The sequence below is a fragment of the Corvus kubaryi genome, unplaced genomic scaffold (assembly GCF_017639235.1).
Source record: "Corvus kubaryi isolate FWS band 111438036 unplaced genomic scaffold, C.kubaryi_AGA036_p1.0 132, whole genome shotgun sequence".
In the NCBI taxonomy this organism is placed as follows: domain Eukaryota; kingdom Metazoa; phylum Chordata; class Aves; order Passeriformes; family Corvidae; genus Corvus; species Corvus kubaryi.
The window spans coordinates 6,532,963-6,560,680 of NW_024580666.1; the positions used below are offsets into that span (position 1 = coordinate 6,532,963).

General features: G+C 37.7%; 1 protein-coding gene across 13 annotated transcripts in view; it reads left to right on the forward strand.

Moving 5' to 3' along the window:
* PTPRM (protein tyrosine phosphatase receptor type M) overlaps positions 1 to 27,718 on the forward strand; it is a 454,918-nt gene that overhangs the window by 207,067 nt on the left and 220,133 nt on the right. For all 13 annotated transcript variants that reach the window (XM_042031127.1, XM_042031137.1, XM_042031118.1 and 10 more), the window contains exons 8-9: positions 23,623 to 23,931; positions 27,077 to 27,186. In XM_042031127.1, the coding sequence (XP_041887061.1) occupies positions 23,623 to 23,931; positions 27,077 to 27,186 (419 nt within the window). The remainder of the gene's footprint in view (positions 1 to 23,622; positions 23,932 to 27,076; positions 27,187 to 27,718) is intronic.

Below are 27,718 nucleotides of genomic sequence, written 5' to 3' on the forward strand. Positions count from 1 at the left end.
GCCTCTCTGGTTTTAGGCACAACTCTGTCAGTCACAAGCAACATTGTACATTTTTCTCTCCCTGAAATGGGTATCAACATCAGCAGTGTAAACGACTTGCTTATAATTTGAAAAATGTATATGTATTTGTTTCCCTAGAAACCTATGTAGTTCCTGAATTTTTTGTTGTTTGCTGTTTCAGCATATAAATCTCATCTATTATCTATTTCCAGGAGCTTTTCAGTCTGTCCATATAAAGGTGCTTCAGGATGCTGTAGAGCTAGACATAAATGAATAGCCAAGATCTACCATTTTTTCTTACAGTCATTGTGTCTCTCACATTTGTCAGTCATAGTATGTGGTTAGCGAATGAAGGGTGAGTTATTCTATTTACAGTATGAGCAGTGTAGTGTCACTGTATTTCCGTTCCTAGCTGTGTCATTATCAGTACAGCTGAAAACAACACAAGTTTGTTAAATAAATCACATGGGTTTACTTCACAAGTCATAATAAATTTCACCTTATAAGTCCATGCTTGCTACTGCAAGGTTCACACAACTAATATGTGCATTCACATGCATTTCTTTGTTCAGCTGTAATTACCAAAAACAGAGGTTTGGGTGAAAAAGAAGTCAAACTTCTGATCCTTCATTTGGTCCTTTAAATGCATTTTGAATCAATTAAATCAGTGTAATTCTAGAAATTACAGTGTAATTTCTAGAAACACAATTTACTTTTTGTTCCCATGAAAATGCCTCATTTGTTTTTTCGATGTACAGATGATGATGATTTGTAACTGAGAGAGCAAAAAATTATTTTTTTTTAAGGCTAGTAAGAAGAAAAGGTACCCTTGAACTCCCAGCAGTCTTGTTCATCTCAGAGGTGCACTGTCTGTTGGAAAGTGTCCTTATGTGTTTCTAATGCTCAGAAGAGCTCTTATTCATAGGCTGCTTTGACAAATTGCTCTGCATTTTAAAAAGCTGCTTCCAACACTCTTCTTCAATGATCATAAGGTTATAGGTCCAAGTTTTGACTTGTCCATGTGAAATAAGGCACCTGCTGAAATGATAAAGCACAATGCTTGTTGCAGACCCTTTTACAGGAGAGTGCTGTGAGTTGTTTCCACAGTTGCTAACTAAAATCATCATGGCCCTGAAGAATAACAGGAAAAAGTGTTGAGAGGCAGAATATAAAAATGGTCACAAAAAAGGCAGTGGAGAGAAAACATGGATTCACAAAAAGAACAGTCAAAGGCCAAGGGTGAGGATTGAGACAGAGAAAATAATTAGTGCAAGCTTAGTAAATGAGGAGGGAATTATGAGGATCTCAACTCTGGAAATATGTAGGGAAAATTAGTATCTCCCAGTGATGAGGAGGGTAAATATAATAAAACAATGCATGACAAACTGAAAAAAGCATGTATCAGGTCAAAGCATAAATGGCAGAACGTGATTCTTCCATCTCAGATGCAATATGAGAAATGTGGATGCCAGATAGAGTTTCATTTATCCAGGATAACTGGTTTTAGAAACCCAGGGACTGAAGTTGTGTTTTGATAGTACCACAAAAACAAGGGAACTGGCTTTGGTAATAGGCTGAATGTACAGGGGCTTAGAGGGGGGGTTGATGTTGGGGTGCTTTAACCTCTTTCTTGCTCTGCAGCTAGAAGAATTGTGCTTTTTCTTGTGGACTTCTGCCTATGTTATTACTTAGCTATAAGGTCTGTGGCTTATAATTCTGAGTTTCTGCTGTCTGGCCCTAAACAGGTGCTTGTGTGGTTGGGTTTTTTTCTCTCCAATTATATAGAAGTAATTATTTATTCATTGTTTTCATTAAACTTTAATAAATACATGAGAGATGAGCTCACATTTTGCTTGAGACATATTAGTAACTCCTTTACATCTTCATCTGCTTGAAGATAACAGATGAAATGAAGCCTACTACTGGAAATTAAGGCTATAAATTTACAGGTAGGGATTTCAGTCTAATCAATATTTTGCTTATAATGATAACAATCTTATGAAATACGTTGGCTGTAAGATGAAGAATCAATGTTTGGACGTAAAAAACAGGTGTCAAGTTTGACAGTGACATTGCTGTCAGTATCTGGAGGAGAGTGGATTAAGTCATCAAGCAGAGCAGTAGTTCTGTCAAATACAATATGTGAGAAACTAATGAAAAAGTTAGAAGCAGTGGTTCTTGCTTATGAGCTATTTCTTCAATAATATGTTCATCTATTTTTGGTTTTATCTTACATCCCTTCTCCCTCTCTTTTCTTTCAAGTTGCAATTAGGAACACAAAGTAAGTTCTCTCTACTTCAGTCAGTCTCTTCTGTATTGTGTTCTGAGAGCTGAATTTCTTTAATTATGGCATAAGGAAAGCAGTGCATTGTGTTTCAATGTTCCTAGCAGTTACTACTTGAAAGAGAACCAGAGCTATGTGGTCATGCAAACAAACACTCCAAGATTAAAAAAAAATGTTGAGAGACAGAAAAGAACACAGGTAGGATAAATCTAAACACATTTCTTCATCAAACCCACAAGCACTAACAGGAAAAAAGAGTTCTAAACATGTAATTTGCAATCAAAGATAAGAACAAGTGTTGTATTAAATTAAGTAGGAAGCTTGCCTCCCGTGCATCAGAAAGCTCTGATTCTGCAGTCTGTTTTCCTGTACTACTTCAATTTTACCTGTCTACCAGGAGGCATTTTAGCAGAGAGGAAGAGGCTGAATAAAACACCTTTGCTCTTAGTTACACCTCCTGAGCTTTGGAAACAGTTCAGATAACATGCTGAAAGCACACTGGCTGATGAAACAATACTGTTTATAATTATGCTAATATAGAAATAATGGCATCATTTTGGAAAAGGGCCTCCAAATTCTCTAGGTCTTTTGCAGGTCTAGTGATGTGGAGAGTTCAGGTCTGGCACCAAGTAACAGTGGTCGTTTTAGGTCAGCTGCTCACATTACACTGGGAGTCGCTCACCTTTGGAGCTGTCTTTCCATCACTTGAGAAGTCTCACTTCCTCTCTCCTCCTGTGACAACAAGAGCAGCTCCATCACTACCAGCTCCCAGTGTTGCCAGTTGCATCAGCTGCTGCTACAACTCTCATCTACAAATTGTGGGATATATCAACACCATGCTGTTTCTCTATGAACAGTTAGAAGATGTCAGTCATGCTCCCAGCTTACAACCAGCATGTCTGTGCACTTGCAGTGCCTTGAAGCAGGCACACTTGACCTTTAATTCTAATTACACCCTTTTAGTGACTAAACCACACAGGATATTTTAGCAGAATTCTTCATGAAAAAGCAGAGCAAGATGTAATATATGTGCAGAGCTGCTCTCTGCCTGAAACTCCACGTTACCTGAGAAAAAGAGCTGGCCTGGGACCAGGAGTTACAGTATCCCTGTCTTTTAAATGAACATGAAACTACTGTCTACTTTCCTCATCTAAACTGCAGATAAAGGAGAAGCTTTTGCTAAAGATGCTGTGTCTTTGTACAGACCTTCAGTTAGGCCCCCAATTCACCTTATTTCATAATGATGTTATTTCGTAATAGTATCTTAGCTGAAAACAAAGCCGTGAGGCTTTTTAGCAATTCTCATGTTGTTTTTCTAGGTATCATTGGCTAGTCAGTGGACTGCTGGGGGAAGCTCTACAATGGACTGAAAAGAAAGAATATGCTCATATTTCCATGCCTTCTAGAAAGAGAAATCAGTGTATTCCAGAAATTGTATTTTCCTGATAAATGCATTCAAAGTAAATGTTGTGCATAGGGAATGAATACTGCATTCAGTTATTGTAGCTTTATGGCATTAGCTGCAAGTGGTGATAATGTCCTTTCAATGCTCTACTTAGACTTCCTGGAGAACCTAGACATCCATAGTGAAATCTTAGGCTTCAGCATTCTTTGATCATTGCTGTTTCATTTTCCAGTAGGGTGATCTGTAAAGTTAATGTCCGTCTTTTATCACATGTGGAAGCCATATGATTCACGTAGATTAAATCTTTTGCCCAGTGGATAAATGTGGATCTGATATTTTATCTCAGAGTGGATATTAAGAACTGAACAAACTCCTCTTTGCCAGCCTTCTACCTTTCAGGAAAATGACCAAGGAAAACTGTCATGTTCACAGAAGTTGAATTGCTCTGTGAAAATGTCATGACAGATTGTAAGACTAAATTTGTCATCAGTCTGGTAGGACAGGCTCATTGCTTGACAATCACAACAGCCTAGTTGCCATATGGATTTATGAGGCCTGTGCTGCATGCATACCAAATCCTTGGGTTACTGTTGGTTTCCTGACAAAGTTACCAAAAAACTACATTGGAGCATTTATTTACAAGCCAGGAATATCACTAGCACCAAATCTACTATTAATCCATTTGCTAGGAGTCACAAACTTGCCAAAGACGGCAAGTCAGCAAAGCTCAAGAGGACTAGAGAAAATGTTTTCCCAGGCAGAGATGTCTCCAGATTGTGTTTACAGTCTAAATCAACTGCCAATGTTCTTTCTTCAGTAAGGGGAAGGTAGATCTGTGCAGGCTTCTCGCTATTCCTAGAGATGGGCACTGTAGTAAATGCTTTGATTTGATAGGCAATGCCTTCCTGATTTTGTTGGAAGAATAAACCAATGATGCATAATAGCATAGACAAATTGTATTAATCCCGAAAACACTGAAATTAATGGATAAACCAGAAACTGTAGGCTCAAGCCTTTGGTCACCACATATTAAATACTTGTGCATTATTTTGAATGGAAGCATTTCTCAGATATAGTGCAGAGTAGCTGTTCTGTATCACAGGGTATACCTAGCTAGGTTTTAAGGCATAAAACCTTCTTCATGTACTTTTAGGATTTTACAAAACATCCAAAACGTACCACAGAAATCATAAAAACTTTCTGTTTTGTGAGATCTATGTAGTCATCAAATAATTAATGACAGGGGCTGCTGACTGTGTTTAATCACACAAGATACTGGTATGAAAGATTAAAGAACCCTCATATGGAGAAAAGAGAAAACATTAAGTGAAAATATGTGCTTAACAGAAAAAAGTGAAATGAGTTGAAAAATGTTTGAAATGTACTGCTTTTTTTAAACATTGAAGTGCCTCAGGTCTGCTGTATCAGTGTAGCACAAGGACCTCTAGTCCTCCATCTTCTTGCTTTACAACTAGCAGGTGAACAGTCTGTGGGCACCTTGCAGATACCCTAGGCAATATGCTTGGCTTAGCTTTGTAACATTGTAATTTGTCTTTTGTTGAAAGGATAGATTTATTTCCTTTGCACTCACATGGCCGATTCTGCCCCTGGATGTGTACATTAGGTATCAGGCTGCCTGACCAAAAATGACAGTGTGTTTTATTATAGGCAATGTTTTACTATAATGCAAGATTGAAATGTTAGCCTGTGGTCACCAGGTGAGCCATTTGCCATCTAATGAAGTTGTTTTTGTTTTGGATGCAAGTGAAGCAGATGCTTTTTAGAAAGTAGAGTCAGTTGCAAAAGGAACGGAAACCTTAAAAATGACCAGGTACACTTTTCCCTATGCCTCAAGCCATGAAGGTTTGATTTATACAAAGGACTTTGGCTCTTCTTCCACCTCAGATATTGCATTATAAAAGTTAAGTTTTCTATTTCCACAACATTATTGAAAAAATACTTCATCTAGAAGAACAAGCTCAAAGTGAAATGCCATGACCATTCACATCATAAACAAGTGTATAGATTGTGCTATCCGTATACTTTTGTGATTGGAATAATTGCTAAGTAAAAGTGGTAATTAAAGTTCTTTTTTCTTTCCTTTTTCTTCTAATTTTTCATGGTCCTTCTGTGTAGAAAACTTTTCTCTCCTCTGGAATGTTACCAGCAGCTTCCATTCCTTAAACTTCAGCCTTGTCTTTGCTGCTGTTTAAGTTCTGCTCAACAGCAAGGATGCTCTCCTGTAAGTGCTCAAAGCTGTGTAAGCTGCCCTTTCCTCCCCAGCACTTGGGAATGTCTTCTTCTGCCATTGCAGCTTTTCTGACGAGTTGTGCCTGGACTGCCAAGGACTGGCTGTGATCTGCAGTCTGCAGTGACTTAGGACAGTTCTGTAGACCAGCTGTCACATGAAGAGCTCAATTTTTTTCACCAGACATGCTTATCTATAAACATCTCATATGAGATCACAGCCATAAACTTGATGGGAGTCAAGAACATGAATCCTGTATTTTGTGAAATTGTGCTTATAGTAAAAAGAGTGTTTTGTTCTGACCTAAGTCCTGATAGTACTCCCTCTTTGCTTTTCTCCAGTTTGCATCTTCGTGAAGTGTGTGATTTTTCTCTACTTTCTTTCCATAACTTCTATAATGATCCACTGCTATTTAAACCAGAAAGCCGGCTATTTATGAGCTATTTTTGTCTATTTTCAAGAAAGCAAATGATACTAAATTTTTAAATACATCTTTTTTTATATTACTTAATAATTGGGTTCAAGATAAAAATTAATGTACTGACATTGCTTTACTTAAATTTTGGATATGTGGATGTATTTTAAAGTGAAACAGCAATCATTAGTGTTACCATATGGACTGCCAGACTTAAATGCATATAAAAATATATTTACACAGGAGTGAGATATCTGCAGATAACTGTTAAATTTCTCTCCTGGTAAGACAAACAGCTACATCTAAATCTAAAAGTAATATATAAGGCATACACAAGATAACCACAAGAGAGCTGAAATGGATTCCAGCATTGTTTGTGCAATTCTGCAGCTTTATTGAGAAACAATAAAATTCTTTTAATTCTTGTAATTAAATAAAGGAACTTGGCATTTTTAGTGGTCTGTGATACTGTTGTGCATTTTTGTGTCTGTTATGTTTTCATAATGGCATTTGTATGTACAGTGATCTTTATAATGATTACTGGGTGTTATTTGGGGAGCTCTCTATTAGTGGTTTTGGTAGATTGCCTTCAGAATGTTTCAGAAGCTCTTCTTCATTCTTCCATTAAAAGAAATGGAGAAAGTTTAAACCAGCTATTAGAATTTTTTTTCAGGATATTTCAGACTGTGCCTTAGGCAAGAATAAAATATTTTATATATATATCTAGAACAGCTGTCATGCACGTACTTCTTTTGTCTCCATAGTATTGCTGTATTCATTTTGCTGTCCATATGTTTCCCTCTTGACTTAAGAGATAGTTTTCCTGATCATTACGTAGAACTGTTTCTGGTTTTAAAAACTGAAATGAGTTGGAAATTCTTTTGAATCAAATGGGTTTATTTGTTTTAATTTTAAATAGCTTTTCAGTTGCACTGAGAGCAAAATTGTTTCAACAACATGCAGTCATGTAGGTAAAATCATATGACCTGCTGAACATGTTGTAAAAAATAACCTAGCTGTAGTTGCAAACATTAGGCTTTACCTTTATCAAGAGATTCTAGCAACATCATAAACAACAGAATTGAATCTTGAGTCATTTGTTCATGCCATTGGAAACTGTACATGGAAATACTGCCTTATTTTATGTGAATTCATGGGGAATACTTTTGTATGGACCATGATTAATACCTATGAAGCTGCCAGAAGCATCCTAGGGTTTGTACTGCCAGTTGTGACTCACTTCTTCTTTGTGTTTTAATCTTGTTACTGCAAATTTATCTATAGAAAATTTGGATAAGTGATTTGGCATAGAATTGTAAAAATGTATGCTTTAGACTTCCCTCTGCTAGAAAGCAAAATCACCATAATAATAGGTTCAGATTTTAAGCTTTTTGTTTGTGGTTGTAAAGCCCTCTTACAAATATGTGCGGTGGCATTGCACAGCATGTATAAACACTACCTGGTTTGGGCTTTCACCTATAGCGTTGACATGTAGTGCTTCCCTCCAGTGATAGGTGGCATTCTGAGCCAAAGCCTGATTCAAGTAATCAACCTTTGTCTTTATTCAGCTGCTTTTTCATATGCCCTGAATCTGCTAAGTTAAACAGTCAGCTAGTACCAAGAAGAGACTTTCTGATGAGACATTTGGGACTTCTACTTCTTATCAGGGAGTCCGGTTAACTCGAAGATTTCACTAAACATCTCTGCATGCTGTAGGAATAACCAAAGGTTTCCAGCATCCTTGAGGTCCCTCATTATCCAATTACATGTCTGTCTGTGGTAGACCCCCTATGCTTCCTTTAGGCAGCTGAGAATAGCTGAAGCCTTTCTTCCATTCTCCACTTCCTGCTGCATTTTGCCAAGGGCAATGGAGAGAAATGAAGAAAACCAAAAGTGTGTTCTCCTATTCGTGTCAGCCAGCAGCTTTTACTACACCTGTCACTCAAAAGACAAGACAGCAAGGCTGGAAGTCCTTGGGATGCATCTAAAGCATAGGACATGTAATATTGGGCATATGCACAGGGATACATGATAGTGCTGTGGTGAACATCTCTCCCAGGGCATTTGCATGCTCAAACAGAGCCCTAAGTGGGAAGTATGATATCCTGAATATTGATAGGAGGTCAAACTTAAATGCTCCGGTCTCTTGGTGTTAGTGAAAGTGTTATATTTTGACTTTTGGTGACAATTGTGTATTTGATGGAAAACTTAGGAACACATGAGACTTGTCTTTATTAACCTTTTTCACCTACCAGGAGTATGTCATCCACATTCCTGTTCAATTAAGGCAAAACTTAAGGCCTTTGCTAACTTGCTTTCACTAATGGGCCTCAGGTATGCCTGGGAGCGTTTAAGGTCTCCTTGCTGTAGGTAGGATCCCCCATCCAGGGATCCTGTGCACCATGTGAGCCTGTGGGGAATTGCTGTTTGCAGCATGCTGGAAGGGGCAGAGGATACGTTATCTTCTGAACTTGCAAATCTTTCTTCAGTGCATTGGGCTACAGAAGTTTTGCTATGACAGCTGCATGTCATAGCTGTGCAGTGGCTGAGTTCACTCATGAATTCAGAGAGAAAACTGCACTTGGGCTTGCAGAAACATTTTTCTTTTATTTTAGCTCATAATTGAAACCAGATTTTCTCCAGGGATATTCTTGCCATATTGCACAACTGTAACACGTCCAAGAATCTATCTTTTTTGCTATTGGCAGAAGCCAATGTTGTAAGTTTCAGATCAGTGAGTTAAATCAAGAATGCTTTTGTACCGTGCTAAATATTATTATAAAAATTGGCACTGAAGTGGTTCCTTGCTGTTGCCTGCTGAGTTTTTTCTTCGGTTGTAAGCAAGGACTGCACTATGAGGGACCAGTCCCTCCAACCTCTGTTCACTTATACTCTTTATGGTAGTATTAGATGTTCAGTTCAGTTTGTTGAAAGGGCTGAAGTGAACTTATATACTTCTGAGCTGTCATGTCAGCACCCTCTGCTTTAACTCTTAAAAGAATGATTTTTTTATGGTTTTGGTGGTGTGGTATTTTCCCAGTTAGGAGCCACTCTTGTATTAGAATACTTGTAAATATGAATTAAGGTAGTGAAATCTTCATTTAAATACAGCGAAGGAAAATTCTAGTCAAAATATTCTCAGACATCTAACAGTGATTTGCTTTAAGGCTTCTTGAAAGTTCTGTCCATGGAAACTCCCTGTTTAATTTAGTTCTTAATTAAAATCATTATTCTGTGGCATATCTAGCTAATTGTTTAGCAAGAGTAAAAAAGGCTGTGTCTTAATAATTTTCCAGACTTAACGAGCTGTAGTTATCAGAAGAAAGATGTTCTTTCTTGGGTAGTTCCTTTTCATATGTCTTGAGTAGTCTTTTGTAATTTTAAAAAATAATATTGTTTTAATTACCATGGTTACATGCTGCTAGTGCTGATACAATTTAAAACGATTGCTTTCTGCTCAAATACTTAATGCAGTGTGAATTCATCAGAAATTAAACACAAAAAAATTTCTATAGTGCTTGTCTATTTTAGGCTGCTATCTGTGGAGGCCTTGATACTGTGTTCTTTATTCAGGGAACACTCACTGTACCTGAATGCAACTGAAAATACTCGAAATACCAAACCAATCTGTGGTGGGCTGACCTTGGCTGGCTCTGGCTGCCCGACACTTTGCTCTCTCAATGCCCCTCCTCAGCAAGATGAGGGACAAAATAAGATGGAAAAGGTCATGGATCAAGGTAAAGAGAAGGAGATCACTTACCAATCACCATCAGAGGCAAAACAGACTCAACTTGGGAAAAATGAATATGATTTTTTGTGATTTGAAATAGACTTGAGTAGTGAGAAACAAAGACAAATTGAAACAGTGAGATAACCCATCCTCAGAGCTGTGTCCTGCAGTGTGTTGGTTGGAGCCAGCTGGAGCCTGGCATCTCCCCACAGAGGCTTCCCTACAGCCCCTCTGCCAGTGCCTGGGCAGCTGCATCCAGGACACCATCCCAACTCACCTGTGTCATGGTTTAGGAAAGGTCCTCCCCAGTTTAGTGCCCCCACCAAGACTTTCCGAAACCAGACATGCCTTCTGCACTTTCCTACTCCAGGGATGGAGTTGAGAATTGGAGGCACAAAAGATGAAAATCACGCAGTCCTATGGATTGGTGAGTGCCCTCAGCAGTGGAATAGCTGGAGACACCCTGACCTTCATGTTGCTTTTCTTTCAGTTTTCAGAGAATACTGAAACAGTAACAGTATCTCCTTCCAATGTAACACCAGTTGAGGAGTAGCTGAGGAAACTGAGGTTATTTAACCTGGGGAAAAAGATGCTCAGTGGGGACATTATCACTCTTTAGCTGAAATGAGGTTGTAGGGAGGTGGATATCAGTCCCTTCTCCCAGGTAACAAGTGACTGGATGATAGGTAATGGCCTCAGGTTGCTCCAGGGAAGATTCGTATTGAGTATCAGGAAAAACAAAAATCACGGAAGGGATTCTCAAGCACTGGAAAAGGCTGCCCGGGGAAGTGATGGAGTTTCCATCCCCAGAGGTATTTAGAGGACGTGTAGATGCGGCACTTGGGGACAGTGTTTAGTGGTGGGCTTGGCAGTGCTCTGGTTAGTGGTTGGACTCAGTGATCTTAAAGGTCTTCTCCAAACTTAACATTTCTATGATTCTATTCCATGGTTCTATAAATATCAAAGTACTTTGCAAACAGAGGATTTAGTTACTCAAATTGGAGGTATTGAAAGGGATTTCTATGATCTTACAGTGACAAGTACCTAAGTCAGAAACTGAGCTGAGGTTTCAAATTCTCCGGTACAAGGATCTTTCCACTAAAACTTATCACTGTGGATAATACTGATCCACACAGACTTTAGCTGATGGATTGGGTCAAGCAAACAAGTTTTTGTTGACTTCAAAGCTCTGTCATTTTGTCTTCCTCTGAGTTTTTTTTCCATTTTGTCTGTGTGGTTTACCTTTGAGATCCAGTCAGGAAAGCCTCACAGGAGTGTTTCCATCTGCTCTGCAGTGGTGCCGCCTGACTTCAAGTGCTGTGTGCAGTTTTGGGCACCGTGATGTAAGAAAGACATTGAGCTATTAGAGAGTGTCCAAAGGAGAGCCACAAGGATCGGGAAGGACCTGGAGGGGAAGCCATAGGAGGATCAGCTGGGGTCACTTGGTCTGTTCAGCCTGGAGGTGACTGAGGGGAGACCTCACTGCAGTTACAGCTTCCTCATGAGGGGAAGGGGAGGGGCGGGCACTGATCTCTGCTCTGTGGTGAACAGTGACAGGACTTGAGGGAATGGCCTGAAGTTGTGTCAGGGGAGGTTTAGGTTGGACATGAGGAAAAAGTTCTCCAGTGAAAGGGTGGTTGGGCACTGGAACAGGCTTCCCAGGGAAGTGGTCACAGCACCAGCCTGACAGAGTTCAAGAAGCATTTGAACAATGCTCTCAAGCACACAGTGTGATTCCTGGGGTGTCCTGTGCAGGGCCAGGAATTGGACTAGATGATCTTTCTGGGTTCCTTCAAACTCTATGATTCTATGATCTAGTACAGCAAGATCAGTTAATATTTAAAATACCTTATTAATGGCCACTTTCTGTTTTTGTAGATTACCTATTGGAAATGGAGTTCTGAATTTCACAGTCCTGATTACAAGTCAATGAAATTATTTGTTCCTACAAATACCATTTAAAATGCAGTTGTGCTACTGGCAGGCTTAAATAAACAAAGCAGATACTGAGTTGTCAGGAAATTTCTAGTTTAAGTTGGTTATGTATTATATGAATATTTCTAGATTTTGTGTGCATATGTATACTGAATCCAGCAAACCATTTTTATTTGCATGTAGATTACTGACAAAAAAATAAGCATCATCATAATTCAAGATTATTAATAGACGGCCCCTGCACCATTCTGCAAATGCAAAAGCAGCAGCTCTTCTGTTGTCACCTTCTCATTTGGTTCAATTATGAGTTAAAGTAACTGCTTATATTTTCTATCGTGAAAATGCAAATTCTGATACTTAAAATGTATGGTTTATATCTTTCTGAATATTTCCTATTTTCTAAATATAAACTGTGTTAAAGCTTTCTTTTCATTTTTAAATAAGGACATCTCTGTGACTATTCATTGACCTAAAACTCTGGGAACTGCTGATTTTGAACTGTTGTAGGTGCTTGTTGCTTTTTATAGGTTTGGATTGTTATGATTTTTTGCTTCCTCTTTACTCTCTTCCCAGTTCTGCTAGGAAAAGCATGCTGAAAGATTAAAACTTGAGCACTTCACAACTCTGTGTAACTCTCTGTAATTTATTACCCTGAATTTTTCAGTTTCATAATTGTGATGAAGACAGCAAAGCCAGCAATGGGACATTTCTGTGCTTGGAAGAAAACTGTATGATTTATAACAGATGTCATCAATTTATAAATTTGTATTAGAGTAACTTACAAATAGTGACTGTATAGTACTTGTTTATTATTACTTTGTGTATGACCTTTTTCAGCATAGGAATTATTTTCCATTTGTTCAGTTCAATTGGAAAAAACAATGCTTAATGGACTTTGAATCCTGAGTCATTGGTGATAGAATTAGATAGTTTTCAGATTTATTTAATTGCTGTCATATGCAGTTCTGTAATTTGTCACACCAGCTTATATACCTGGTGCACTTTTCCTGTTTTCCTTGAGCTGTGGGGTAAAACTGTGATCCAGGGCTCCTGCGTGGTCTGCAGAGTGATCTGGTTCTGTCTCAACAGTAAAGCAACTGCCTGTCTTGGACCAGTGAAACTGTAATCTAGTCCTGGCCCCTCTCCTTTGCTCATGTTCACAGGTACTTTAGCAACCTCCCATAACCTCTGCTTTCCTGAATATTTGATGGCTGCTTTGTGCTCTTCCATGTCAGTTATGGTTCTGGCATAAATGCACAGGTTCCATTTGACAGGACCAAGTTTAGAGGAGGCAAAGGAAGCAAAAGGACATAGCCAAATGCAAAGTGACCTGTAGTGTTTAAAGCAAGGGATGCTGGAGGCAACAGAGGGAAATGTAGTCCTGATAAATGATGAATCTTTAAGACTACAGAAAGGAGATAAACAAAACAGGCTCAAGATCATGTGTGGAAATAAAGCATGGTTTAAAGGAAATAACACAGGCTTGACTAATCTGTGATACACATTACACAAAAGCATATTTATTTTCTTATTTTCTTCTTTATCCCATGCTTGTGTTTGTTTGCCCCTACTCTTTTTGTCAGTAGATCATACATTTCTGTATTGAGGCAGATATCAAATTCCCAGGTATATACATTTTTGTGGGAATCTTACGACTGTTAAATCCTATGAAGAATTAACTTTGAAGCAGTTTACCAGTACACACCTTTTTCTCAGATGTTCTCCCTTCTTCTCCACTGGCAGTTTATTTCCTTATTAAAATGTATCAGAAACAATGATGGTTTCTTCTGTGTTCTGTGCTTCAGTATAACAATACAAATTCCCTTCACCAGCAAGCATAGTTTCTAATGTTTACTTTTTACGGGGAGTGGCATAGCAAAGAAGACTGGTGGTAAATAGCTTCTTGATCTGTCACAGGAAAATTCAAAGAAATCTAGCAGAGAAGGAGCAATGTGTGGGATTTCTTGAAGTATTTTCTAGATACAGCAGGAGAAAAAGTTTGAATATATTCAACCAATAAATCAAGAGTGTATCTTCTTAATGTAGGTACTTATCAGAACCTTTAATTTACAAAATACTATGTATAGTTCAATGTTGCAACTGATATTGAAGCCAAATGTTTCAGTTAGTGACAGTATCAAAGACAAAGATGGCATTTGAGATTGTAGGTAAAAAACCAAATTACTCAGTAGCTAGTAACTACACAGATTTGGATGAAGCTCCTGTAGAAGTCCTGAGGATGGACTTAACATGAGGACATGTATCCAGACTGAGTGGCACATACATAGGAGATTCTTTCAGGAAACGAGTCTTGTCACAAATTAAACAGATGATCTTATCAACTTTACAGTACTTACATGTTTATAGTCATTAGCACATGATAGTGTAGTAGGAAGACAGAATATTCTGTTCCTCTTTGATGTGTATATAAGTTCAAAGCTTCTTCTACCAGTTGTTACAGAGAATCTGATTCATTTATCAGGTTTATGCATTTGAGAGATGTTTGTCAGAACTGATCTCATTGTACATCGTTTGGTTAAGGTTGATTGCACATGTCAGATTAGAAAGAATGGTAAATACTCTTTTTAGATGAGTAACATTGATTGTTGGCATTTTCTCATCCACGTAGATTTATATGACCATGTTGTCCTGTCATCTAGGTTCAATCTAGGTTCTGTTTTCAATCCCCAATTTAACTACCACCGCTGGTCGTAACAGCTCTGAAATGATGTGATTTGTCAGTGGCGATAGCCCACACTGATAACCAGAACACGCTGCTACATCTTACTCTGACTGATCTGTGAAACAGCTTTGCCCATTTATTCTTTTGCACAACGTAATAAACCATCTCTGGACTTCTGCTTTCAGGGCAGGTATTGAACAGCTGAAACCTTCACTAATTTACAGAGTGGTTTATCTTTTCTCCAGTTGGCTTCAGGGGTAACTCAAGCAGCTGTACCATAAAACGTAAGGAGTTTGAGCATGCTGGTCTGTCACACAGCAGAATGACAGTGTATGCTTTGCCTTTAATACTAGTCACAGTCAGAAGGTGATTGGGGCACTGTAACAAATACATGTATTTTATTAGTGTATGAAGAGAATGATTTACCATCTTACAATATCCTAGATGTATTCTAGCCATTTCTAGGGAAACGGGCTAGAAAAATGGATTCTTCCCTCACACTAGAACTTCTGAATGTTTACAATGTCTGAAAGTCTGTGCCAGCTTCTGAAGAGTGCCACAGGTGTGGAGGTACCTATCTGCCTAAATGTGTCTGTGTCAGATCGGCAGATAATGACATTTGCTGTGTTAAAAAAACATGGAGAAATGATAAAAAGGACAATAATGACGCTGTAAAGCAGTCATGTGGTAACTCAGTCAAAGGGGTAAATGCCTGTGATACATTCCATTGAGAGGGACAGTATATGCAACACAGCTCATTTGACTTCAATTTTCCTCAAAGTGATCTTTCTGATCCAGTATCTACCAAAGGTAGATCTACCAAAGGTAACATCTATAAAAAATAGGCACTTTATTTGTCATCTTACCATGGTAATTCTTCCGAGAGTTATTTGTCACCACCTTTTAATTCTTGTTGATTTACTTATTCATGGCAGTTCCCGGGGTGAAGTTGGGATAAATTGTTACTGCCGTATGTGTGAAGGGGAAAGTATATGTCTGCACTCCTTATTTTTCATTTCTCAGTTAGATGTGTGCTTTCTTCATGCAAAAGAAAGAAAACCTTAAGAACACATGCTTGTCTGTCTTTCAAACTCTGTAGAATTAGCTTGTCATGAAATGTAAAACTAATGTGTAGTTGTAAAAACCACTGCCAGCATTTTCCTCACTAGTGGCTGATGGCTAAGAAGATTTAGAAATGAAAGGGGTTATTATAAAGTGATTACTGAATAGCTAGGTATGTCATTTTAAACAAGCAACTAAAAATCTGTATTGCAGATTTGGAATGTAATCTTGTTTGTATCATTCATACTTAAAATCTGATTTTGATTGTGGAGGAGTAATCATCTAATGTAGGTAATTTGACAAAAATATATCAAATGATGTTTTTCTTTCATTCCTTATTTAAATGTATTAGAATTTAAATGATTTACCATTGAGAGTATACCTATAAAATGACAACATAAAAAAATATTAGATTCAATTTACATTGGTTCAGATTGAAATTTTGCTGTAAAGTGAAACATTCATATCAGCCCTCTCATGAAAGAAAAATGCTATATAGAAACCAACACTTTAAAATGTTACTACCTTTAAAAAGATGTAATAGATGATTAGAAGGGTGTTATTGGTGATTAGACCAATATATTTTGCAACTGTGAATGTCAGCCTGAAGACATAGGAATACGTGTAGCCATGAATTGGAGAAGAGGTAAAAAGTTAAGGAAACTTTTGGTGTGATTTTATCACTCGTTCATGTTTCTGTATCAAGTTCTTGTAACAATATATTACTAAAAGCTTAAATCCAGTGCCTGATCTGGTTTCAAGCAACAGCTACACTTATTTTTTGTAAGCAGTGAGCTGATGCCTTAGATGTTTATTAGAATTTGCCTTCCATGAATCTTCTATAATTGGCTAAATATTATGGTTCTCTCCCAAGAGGTACTGTATCTTAGCTTGTGTTTCATCTAGAAATATCACAGAAAAAATTACCTTAGTGATGAGGTGATACTAGTATTTAGGATCCTTCCTGGAAAAAGTAAACCTCTGCTATATCTCACATTTGAATTTGCGAAGTGAGTGAGGATTCAAGCTGGCTCATTCTAAGAACTTGGCCTATTCATTTTGTTGCTGTGAGCTGTAAGTCAGTATTTTATTGTTTTCTGAGCTCCCACATTTTGGAACTAACCTCTTCTGGCCACAAAGTACGGGGGAAAAAAAAGGCACTTTTCAGTGCTGTGTTCTAATGGGTTAGAAATGAGGCTGAGAATTGGGATTTCATGGCTTTTGCTGATGCACTTCAACCTTCAGCAAGTAATTAATTTCTTTTGAGTTTCAGTTTCTTTGGATATGAACTAGGAGAACATGCTTTTGTCATATCTGATATAGATACATAAGGTTTAACTTTTACACAGCACTCAAAATATATAATAAAATCAGTGGAAGCATGGTCTTGCATCTAGTTCCACGCTGAAGAATGGTGTTAGGTGTAATCTTCCTGGCAGCAGGGTAGTTTGGGAGATGCTGGCTTTTCTCTTTCACCTGGTAGCCTGTTGGCATCTCGACCAGGAAATAGAGGCTGAGTATGAGCACATGCTCTAAATGTGAATCTTCCAGTTCTCAGATGATGGGAAGTGGTTTAGTACAGAGAAGGAAAACTTTCTGTGGTGGGGGGCCCTGAGATTTTTTTTTTGCCTCAGTCTAGTCCTGTTGATACCTTCTGTCCATTGTGACACTGTGGATGCTGAACATGATAGTCAAGGTTCTGGGGGAATTGTGTGCAGGAGGCTTATTCCTGCTTCTCAATGCTCTTAAGTCTGCAATAATGGGGAAGGGTGCAGAGGGATCCCTGCAGGCTACTGCTCAAAGCTAGTATGCTAACTTCAGGGTATATGCATCCTTCTGTTCATCTTCTTTCACTGGCATTGTGACTTGGAAGTCAAATTAATTTAATTGAAAAAATATAATTTAAAATAAGACAATCTTTTTTAAAATAATACAATTAAAAGGAAGCCATTTTGCCAGAATTTGTGCAAACATTCATAGTCTAGTTTTCAGCGCATTTTATATATATGAAAACTGGATTAGTCCTTCCTCTGTGGCATTGCAGGTGACTACCATTTCAGTTTTTCTGTCTCATAGTTCTTTCTTTCATTAGCGCTGAAACTCTGCAGGTCTTGCATCCCAACATTTTTTAAAGTGTCAGGGAGTACGTTTAGAAGACTGATAGAAGTGCTGCTTTTCTGTGGGAGGCATCTGGTTTTGCGGAAGTAGGAATGTATTCTTTTGGAAATGTTATTAATGTTAATAAATGTTAGTAATATGAAATATTGGTAAGAATTTTAAATACCATAATTTGGAGTCTTTCCAGGAGATGCTGGGTATCTTCTGTGGTCTTTTGCATTTACCTAAATAACCTTAGTAACTGTTGCTATCAATTTCCATAGCTGCTCCATGACAGGAAGCAGAGATATTTCATATGACACCAGTATTTCACTAATTTACAATTATTCTTTGCTGGTTTTCAACATTTTTGGTTGCTTCCTGAACATGCTGTGTTCTTAGATGAGTAGGATGACCAACCTCTAATGTGCTGCTCTTAACTCAGAGGTTGTTTCTGGATCTTCAACAGTTTTGTGCACACTGGCAGCTTAGTCTTTGTTTTCACTTTAGAATAGTGGGACTCAGCAGTACAATCACACCACCATCATCATATTAGGATTTTTATTCTGTTCATGAGTCACTTGTCCCTTTGTTTCTTTGTTTGCCTTCTTTTTGTTTGATTCCTTTCTTTTATAACCCAAATAATGGACAGTATGAAAAATCATGTGGGTAAAGTATTCCTTTTCTTCCTCTAATCCTAACTACAAAGCAGTTCTTTATATTAACAAATCTGACTGAAATAAAAATGTGTCAAAAAACTGTGAAATTGCACCATCCAAAATCTTGCCCATTGTTTCTTTCCTCAACTGCATTCTGCAGTTTTAGGCAAACTGGAATTCGAAAAAAACATGACCTGTTATCACATCAGAGAAATCACGTGGTTTTTTGAGCAAAGAAAGGCTCTTTTTGAACTTCAATCTGTTGTTGAAGAACTCAGATAAAGAATAATTACAGTATAAAATTCACTCCATCGCAGTTGAATGTGATCTTTTACAAAACTGCCTTACCAAGTTTGCAAACAACCTCAAATTGTTAGTAGTCATGTGTAGATTAGATTTGAAATCAAACAAGGACAAGCCAAACAAGTAAATTATTTTTCGTGTATTCTTGTTTGCGTTGACTATAGATGTATACAATTGTGGAGATTTGTTTTCTAGAAACAAACCAAATATTGTTACTTTGATAGCAGCTGGCTCACAAGCCATGTTTTCTGTTCCTCTGTAGGTGGTCTCCATCACTGCAGCGTGCAAGTTCCTTGCAGGCATTTATGAAATTGTGTGTGACACCGTCAGATACTGATGCTAGAGTCCTGTGGCTCCCACTTCACTCAGAGGGAATTGATGTGAAAAGATGTTAAGTGATTTGAACAAGACTGCTTAGGCAATCTGTGAAGCAGTCTTTACATTTAATTATCATTATTAACTATTGTGTTTTAAAAAGCTGCTTTGTGGATAATAACTTAAATATTCAGTTTTCATCTTAAATTTATTTTCTTGTTCTGTGTATCCCTTACTTCCTGTGAAAGGACAGTAGAGTCCAATCTGGACTCTATTCCAAGTCCAGGAGTTGTTGTGTAGATAGACTCCACTAATAGTTTGCATAGACAAGAAATAAATTCTTAATTCCTATTGTTAGGTGCCTTTCAAATAGTATCTAGCACATACCAGATGTCTGCAGCTACTGGAGTGCCGTGGAGTGGCAGAAAATCACCATGCCATTCCTTTCTTTTTCTTAATTCAGTAGGTCTGTGCAGTCTGTGATGAAAAGACAAAACTTGCAGTCCTGAGTTTTCATTCTAAATCCAGGTTTTGATGATCAACGACAGGATGCTAAAAATACACCTAAATGTCTCTGTGGTTTTGAAATTGAGTTTCTGAAAAAGCATTGTACCTGTGGTAAAAGGTATAGTGTGAAGTTCCAGAGAAATGAGCTGTGAATTGCAGCTGTGGTGGAAATTGATCCTGTCTGTCATTCTGTGCTCCATATTCTCAGGAAAACAGAGTGGAGCAGAAAAGGAGCCAAGATCACCGATTAAATGGGATGCTAAAGTGCCAGGGGCTAGAACCGGGCTTGCTGGTCCCTCAGGTCAGAGCTGCAACTGTCAGAATTCACTGCCTGATTCCCTGCTGAAGCTGGCAGAAGGAGAGCAGTAGGAAAAATGCTGCAGGCACCAGCAGGGGAATGGGTAAGAACTACCTGGCTAAGCTTCAGGCTTGACAGGCAGTGTGGTCCTTTGGGAGGACAACCTCTTCTCTTACGAATTGGGAGGCCTCATTTTCCCCATTTGCTTCATGATTTGTGCCAGTAAGGCGTAAGAAAATAGCTGGAGTACTGAGGAGCAACAGGGGCTCAGTTCACTCGGAAAACTGCAGTGGGTGGAGAGGTGTAACCTCTGCAGGTGGGCGTTTACCAAGTAAGGAGGAGGCAAGGGCTCAGCAAAGAGCTCTCGTGCTGTGAAGTACATATGTTGTAATACAGTCGGTATGGTGTGTTAAGCTCCTTATTCTTTTTCTGCTCTAAAAGGTGTGATTTCAGCTGTGATCAGCATTGTGAAATGACACCTCTCTGTTTAGCTGTCACCTACCTTACGTGGTGCAAGGTACGAAGAGCAGACCGTGGCTGGGATGACAGCCTTCCACTACCGCAGGGACGGTTAGCGCAAGTTTCATGAGCACAATAGCAGCATCTCTGAGGGATGCCTACTTTTTCACTCATTGGGAACTCACCATGGGAAAGTGATAAATCCTGTAGAAAATAAAATCAACTAAATGAAGTCATCATGCTGTAAAAATTAATTCAGCTTTCCCTTTTAAATCATAGTCATTAGCTGTCATTCTTTTAGTGCTGCTTAACAGTTTTCTTTCCCCAAGTATCCTGTGTCCTTGCTGGGGAAAAGCATATACCTTCCAGTGCATTGGAAGTGATGTACTGTGCTCTCAGAACCATATTGCATTAAAGATAGATAGATAGATAATTAGAACTTATTTTCTCATTGTTAGGGTGGTCAATTGGAATAGGTTGCCCAGAGAGGTGTTGGGAATGACCATCCCTAGAGGTGCTTAAGAGGCATCTGGATCTGGCACTGGGTGATATGGTTTAGTAGTTTAGAGGTTACAGTGACAGTGCCATGTTGACAGGTGGACTTGATGATCTTAAAGATCTCTTCCAATCTTGATGATTCTGTGATTCTATTCTATGAAATACTTCCTCTGGTGTATACAGTGGTACCTCCAGAGAAGTTTGGTGCTAACTTGATCAAATGGACACTTCCTTTTCTATCTTTTGTTGCACTAACTGCTATTTTTCAGGGCTGTTTTGAGCCATATGGCTTTTTTTAATCCCAAAATTTTGTTGTTGCCCTAGCCTTTTTTTTTTTCTGGTTTAAAGTAGCACTGTTAAAACCCTCATTAATGAGAGGGTTCATTAGGGCCCTATTAGTTGCATAATCTCTTAATGAATGGTAGGAAAAATAGATAGGAGCTGTGTACCTATCTGATGCTATGGGTTACAGAGTCAAGTCAGGAGCCAAAGCAACCAGGGTATTCGCCTTGTCCGATGAGCTTTGTCCTGTGAACTTCAGGGGAAGTTGTATTGTCTCCATCCTTTACAATCTAAACTCTTTTTTCGCTTGTCTGTTTTGTTGGAGGTGAAAATGTATCTGTCATTCTCACAGATTTAACTTGAGGGCTAACTTGTACTTTTTATTAAAGTAACATGACATAAGAATACCTTCCTTCTGGGCAGAAATCTTGGATAGGTTTTTATCCAGATATTTTGTACAGCCACTCAGTTTCAGTTTTAAAATGCTATGAATTAGTTTTATGTCTATAATAAAATGATTTCTCAGCTCCCCTGTGAATTTTCTGATGTGCCCACTGTGGAACTATGCAGGCTGTTCCATATTCTTGCAGCCAGGAGCTTTTTTCAATTGTTTAATGTTGTATGTCAGGGTCACCTCAATTTTGTTGGTTTTCTATTTCTATTCAGCCCATTCAGATACAATTACAGTTACACAATGCCTCTCAAATGTCCTTTGCTATTCATCATCTCATCTAAAAGAAAAAATTCTTAGAAACTGAAATGAAATTAAAAAAACAAAACAGGAAAATCATTTTCCGTGAAGTTTATGTCTGAACTACACAGAAGTAAATGTTTAGGAAGTTATGGAGTCTGTATGCCAGTCCTTGAGATTTGATTCATATTAATTTTAATTGTTGTAGCAGTAGAAATGTGTCAAAGCCCCCAGATGCCAGAATTCTTAGCTGAGATGCCTGAGCATGGAAGCAGACAAATGGCTTTACAGCAATTTATTCTTGCTGGGGACATTTTTGCCTCTCAGTCAAGTCACTAGAAAGAAGACTGGAATTAGAAGTCGGTTTGTTTTGCCTTATTCTCACCAATTGCCAAATATTCTGTACTGGCGATCAACATTGTATGACAGTGAAAATGAATTGTAAAAAATTTTAAAAAGCAGCTGGATGATTTGAAAGGGGGAAAAAATACCCTGCTTTGTAGATGATAGAACAAGCAATTTCTTAACACCTTTTCTTCAAGGAGCTGAGATGAATAACATCTTTGAACAAATATTTCATGCATGCAGGGATTACATTAGAAAGTAAGAAGATGAAATCCTGTGTAAATTGTTTAGAACATTCCTAGTGAAGACATGTTGATTAACAAACATAAAAGGGGGAAGATGCATATTAATTTGTTTACGTGTAAGAGGCTTCTAACTCATTAAAAGTCTTCTAAGTGTTTAACTAGTGAAGCAATGGATAAAACCTGACATTGTCTTTAATCTTTTTGAGGACTCAAATATGAAAAAACACAGATTATTGCTAAATATGTATAATAGCTTTGTTAATGACAGTGCTTTGAAAATGGGGGGGGGGGGGTGTCAGCTCAGTGGTTCTGCTGTAATATGGTGGAAATTTTAATTCACTCTTCTATCACAATTGCTGTGACCAGTAGGATTGAAGAAAATCTAACTTCATCAACCACAGTCTTTGGTGCTTGTGTATAGATTTTGATTGTTTTGATTGATGACTCGTTTTCAACTGGGAGATCTCTGGAAAGGCACAGATGCAGGAGAATATCTTGTTTATTTTGTATCTTTGCTAAACCACTACAACAAACTGAGGTATTTGCACTAGTAACAGCTAATGTTTTTGTGGGAAAAAACCCTATGGTCTATTTTAAAGAAATTGGAATATTAACGTAATGTCCTAGACAAATAGAGATTGAGTAATTGCATTCAGTCTAACTTAAAAACAAATGAATAAGAAATAGCTGAAGAACCATCTAGCCTTTGTATAAACAGTCCTGCAAGAAAATTAACGTGTATTTGCAAGTTTTCTCTGAAATCACATTTTCTTTTTAGATCTTGTTCTGTGCAGGTTTTTGCTCTAAAAGTGTTAACACAAATAATTTGTGCGAAAGAAATTGGACATGCTTACTTTTTCCATGCAACAGGTAAAAAAGTGTCATTTCAACTGTACCATGCAATTTGAGTCGAAGAATAAAAACTTTATTTAGTGTTTTGCTTGCTCTTCATTTTTCGTCAAAGACAATTCTCACTCTTTTCTCCATTTTTCCCCATTTTTTCAGAGCCTATACTTCTATTATACTGTGATTCTGCAAAGCATTGGATTTCTGTTTCTGCTTATCTGTCATATTTGTAGAACTGTATAACCTCTTACTTGGCGCATCACTGTTATAATCTGAATAAGTAATAACAGCAGAATTATGTTGGTAATTTTGCAGATCCCATGCGTGGGCCACAAAGACTGGAGGTTGTGGAGATCAAATCTAGACAGATCACTGTTTGCTGGGAGCCGTTTGGATATAATGTCACACGTTGCCATCGGTACAACCTCACAGTGCATTACCGCTACCAGGCTGGAGGGCAGGAGCAAGTGAGAGAGGAAGTCAGCTGGGATACAGAAAGTTCACATCCCCAGCACACAATTACTAATCTATCACCATACACAAATGTCAGCATCAAATTAGTATTGATGAATCCTGAAGGACGGAAAGAAAGCCAAGAACTTGTAGTGCAAACTGATGAAGATGGTGAGTTGTTGTATTTACATATATATGATACACAACCTGATAGCATAATTTTCTATGTAAGTGCACATTCTGCTTTCACTAAAATTTGTAACAGATTTTCCACCAACTTCACCAATTTTAATGAAGCTCCATTATTACAGTGATCTTTCACATTACCTATAACATCCCACATAGTTAATCACTTCATCATTAAACTTGTAACTTCTGATTGGTCTATGTTCTGCCTCTCTAAAGTTCCAGTATCTGTTTGAAGAAATTTCAGGTGATTTTCAGCAGTATCCTCATGTAAGCTCCTCTGCTGAGTGATGTGCTCAGCACTAAATATTTGTTCTTGATTTGTGGTTTCAGTTTCTCTGTCTTTGGCTTTCTAACCACTGGACACTGTTAGTTGCTTATTCACACTATATTTCATATACAGGCATTTAAATATACAGATAGTCCCTTCCTTTTAATAATTTTCAACTCACATGGGGTTTTCATGTCTCTTTTTTTTAAACTTGTTTCATTTTGAGTAATAATAAATATAGTAAGTAATAAATAATGTAATTTGCTAATGTCTTTTCTGAGCAGAGATAGTAGAATTGGGTAATGTGTCTCTTCAATGCTCTAATAATTGCATGAAAAGGTTATACCATCCTCCCAAGTCTTCTGTGATATTATTTTGATTACACATGCAGAGAGTTTATTGGAGGTCTCTTAGCTACAATACCAAAATGGGACTTCCTTGTTGAATTGGTCATGCACCAGGAATCAGTTTCACCTTTCCAGAATACTCTGTGCTGATATATAGCCCCTTAGTTCCCTCTACAAGTGTACCTTAGGTTTTTTGACCTTGGTTTTGCTGTTTTAAACGCATACAGTTAAAAGGAACCTTATCAAATGACTGGCATTGCTTTATATAACAGATCTGCCCTCTTTCCATTTTTATCATCTGCAATCTGAACAGGAATGGATTTGTATTTTCTTCCAGATCAATGACAGATTTACTTTAAACATGTTGGAAATATTTCTAATGAAACCTGCGGCAATGATGAGCTTCTTTTATAATAAATACTTGAAGTCTGTCATTTAAGCTTATTAAATTATTTAGTACATTCTGTATTGGTTTTATGTAGTACTAATTTCTAATCAAAATATATGAGGGAATAAATGAAACTATTTAGGAATATATAGCTACTAATGCAACAGATTCAACAAGGCATAGCTAACAAAAAGAAATGTTTAATTAGAATTAATTGTGCTGTCATGCTCTAAATTTAATTCGGTTCAGTTGTAGGATGACAACACTAGAGAGCTTGGGGATGTTTATGTGTTTTATCTAAAGTTTCTTATTCCTGGCCCTCTGGAACTTCATTTTATTTCAGGACCTATTAAAAACTAGCATCCGTGTCTGAGAGAATACCTTGAAAAAAATTACAACTTTTTAGCATATGGTGTACATTCAGTGAAGTATGTAAGTCTGAATGTAAAACAATAGAGTATACTGACCCAAATAATCATCATCATTTTTCAAATCACACAATCATGTTTGTTGCAAGGGACTTTGAGAGCTCATTTAGTCCAACCTTCTGCTCAGAAAAGATCAAGTGATAGCAGATTGCTCAAGGCCTTGTACAGTAGAGTTTGAGTACATCTCTAGGTGACCTCTGCCAGTGTTTGAACCCCTCTTTGTGGCTCAGCTGCTCAGAGTTTGTGACCTTCAGATAATTTGAGAGGTTACCATAGTGATTTGCTCTACTTCCAGCCTATTTACACTGTATTACATTCCTCTTCCTTTACACATAAATCATGAACCTCATGATTCCAAATGAGTTTTGCCAGTTCTCTCCTATTTGGAAACAAGGTTTGGTGCCCAGAGTTAAGGTTGCCCTAAAGGTGTCATTTTATCGGTGCACACAGGGCTGGTAAGCCAGTTCAGAAACCATCACCTGTGTCCATGGAGCATCCACTTAGTGGAGCAAAGAACTCTGTGGAGAGCTATGGAGAGGTGACAACAAAGTCTTAAACCTTGTAAACTCCAATACCAACAGCACAGAACAGTAGGAAGTTCTACCAGATGTGTAGAGGAAGTTCCGTACCAGAAGTGTCAACAAGAAGGAGTCACCAAATGTCTTGCTTGCAGATCTTTCTCTTCTTTAACTGTTTGGGTAAATTTCAGTAAGGGATCTGAGAAGTTATTTCAACTACTACAGCAAGGGGCTTTCATCTTCTTTCTGTGGGAAATGTTACATGTACCTTTTTATTGGATTTTCACATGGAGTTTGTGGAAAAGTGCTAACGCCTTGATGCCTGTTGCTTCACAACAGTCCTCTGTTCATTTTTCAGGATTTTTTTTTCGCATTACTTTGCCAGTGTTGTTACAAAATAAAATCCCAGATACAAGTCCATGTGCTGTTTACACGTCTCCTCTGAAAATTGCATTGTCTTGGGGATAAGGCAATGGTTGCAGAGCAAACAGGCAACACAAGTAGATACCTGAGAGCAGTTGACAAACCTTGCATCAGAACCTTCTGACATCCCTGACTCTTCACGGGTCTTTCTTCCACATTAAGAGACTTTAAGAAAAATTAATAATGTCAGAGTTTTAGTTTAACTGTTTCACACTTTCCTTATGTCCATCCCGTTGTAGGTCTTCAGCCCTAATGTGAGTGTTGCTGTTCTATGCAATATGTGGCTCATCTTTCCAAGATAACTTTTCTAGTTCAGTCTTCTGAAACTATACCTGGTTATTTCAGTGCCTGTCCATTTTCATATATGAATGTTTAATATGTTTTCCACTTCCACAAGTAACGCTTTGATAAGTAGGTATCACAAGTAGATTTTATTTGCAAAAATTTCTGTTTGAGATATCCCCTAGTTCCTTATACAAAGCTGATTTGTCCTTTTTTTTAATTATCAATAGAGGTTTGCAGGAAATTTGTGGTGCTCACTAATTTGTTCTTGCACTGAAGGTGACACATAACAGCACTGTCCTGTTAAATAAATCATTCCCCTCCTGAGCTACCCTGGCCTTTGCTTCAGTCTTTGGGGAAATTATGGTGGGGTGGTTTTTATGCCTCAGCAGTACAAATATTTAAACAGAACATGTCCGTCTGAAATTTTCCTTAAAACCACTTTGTTGTTTTTTTTTTTCCCAATCTTTTAGTCCCGAGTGCTGTGCCACTTGAATCCATTCAAGGGAGTACCTTTGAGGAGAAGATTTTTCTTCAGTGGAGAGAGCCAGCGCAAACATATGGTGTGATTACTTTGTATGAGGTATCTAGAAATTTGCCACATTTTATGTCTAGTTTTATTTTTCCAAAATGCATAACCATAAGAAAGTTAATATGTTTTTACAGTTTATGTAAAATTAACTTCATTTTAAAAACAGTAACCATTTAAAAGTAAATACAATGTAGAAGTGAATTACGCAGGACCCAGAATGTCCTTGAGTTACCAGCTTTAAGAAAACTGATAACATGATACAACATTCTATCTAGTACTCTAGATCAAATATTTAAAAGACTGAAAGGCAGATCTTAGCAAATTCATTAAAAAATAAGAGACATAAGACAGTGGTTGCGGTCAACATCACATTTAGATAGAAGTCATTACAGGAAGTTTACTCTAATAGAAACAAGCAGGCATAATTAAAAAAATTCTAATTTTTTTAAATGCAAATTCAAAAAAATTATATGTTGTTAGATGTCTAAAAATTACTTCTTTTCCTCCTGTGGAACCTTTGCATGAATAGCTCTTAGGAAAATTGACAAAAGACTGCACAGATTAAACTGTCAGACAGTAATCA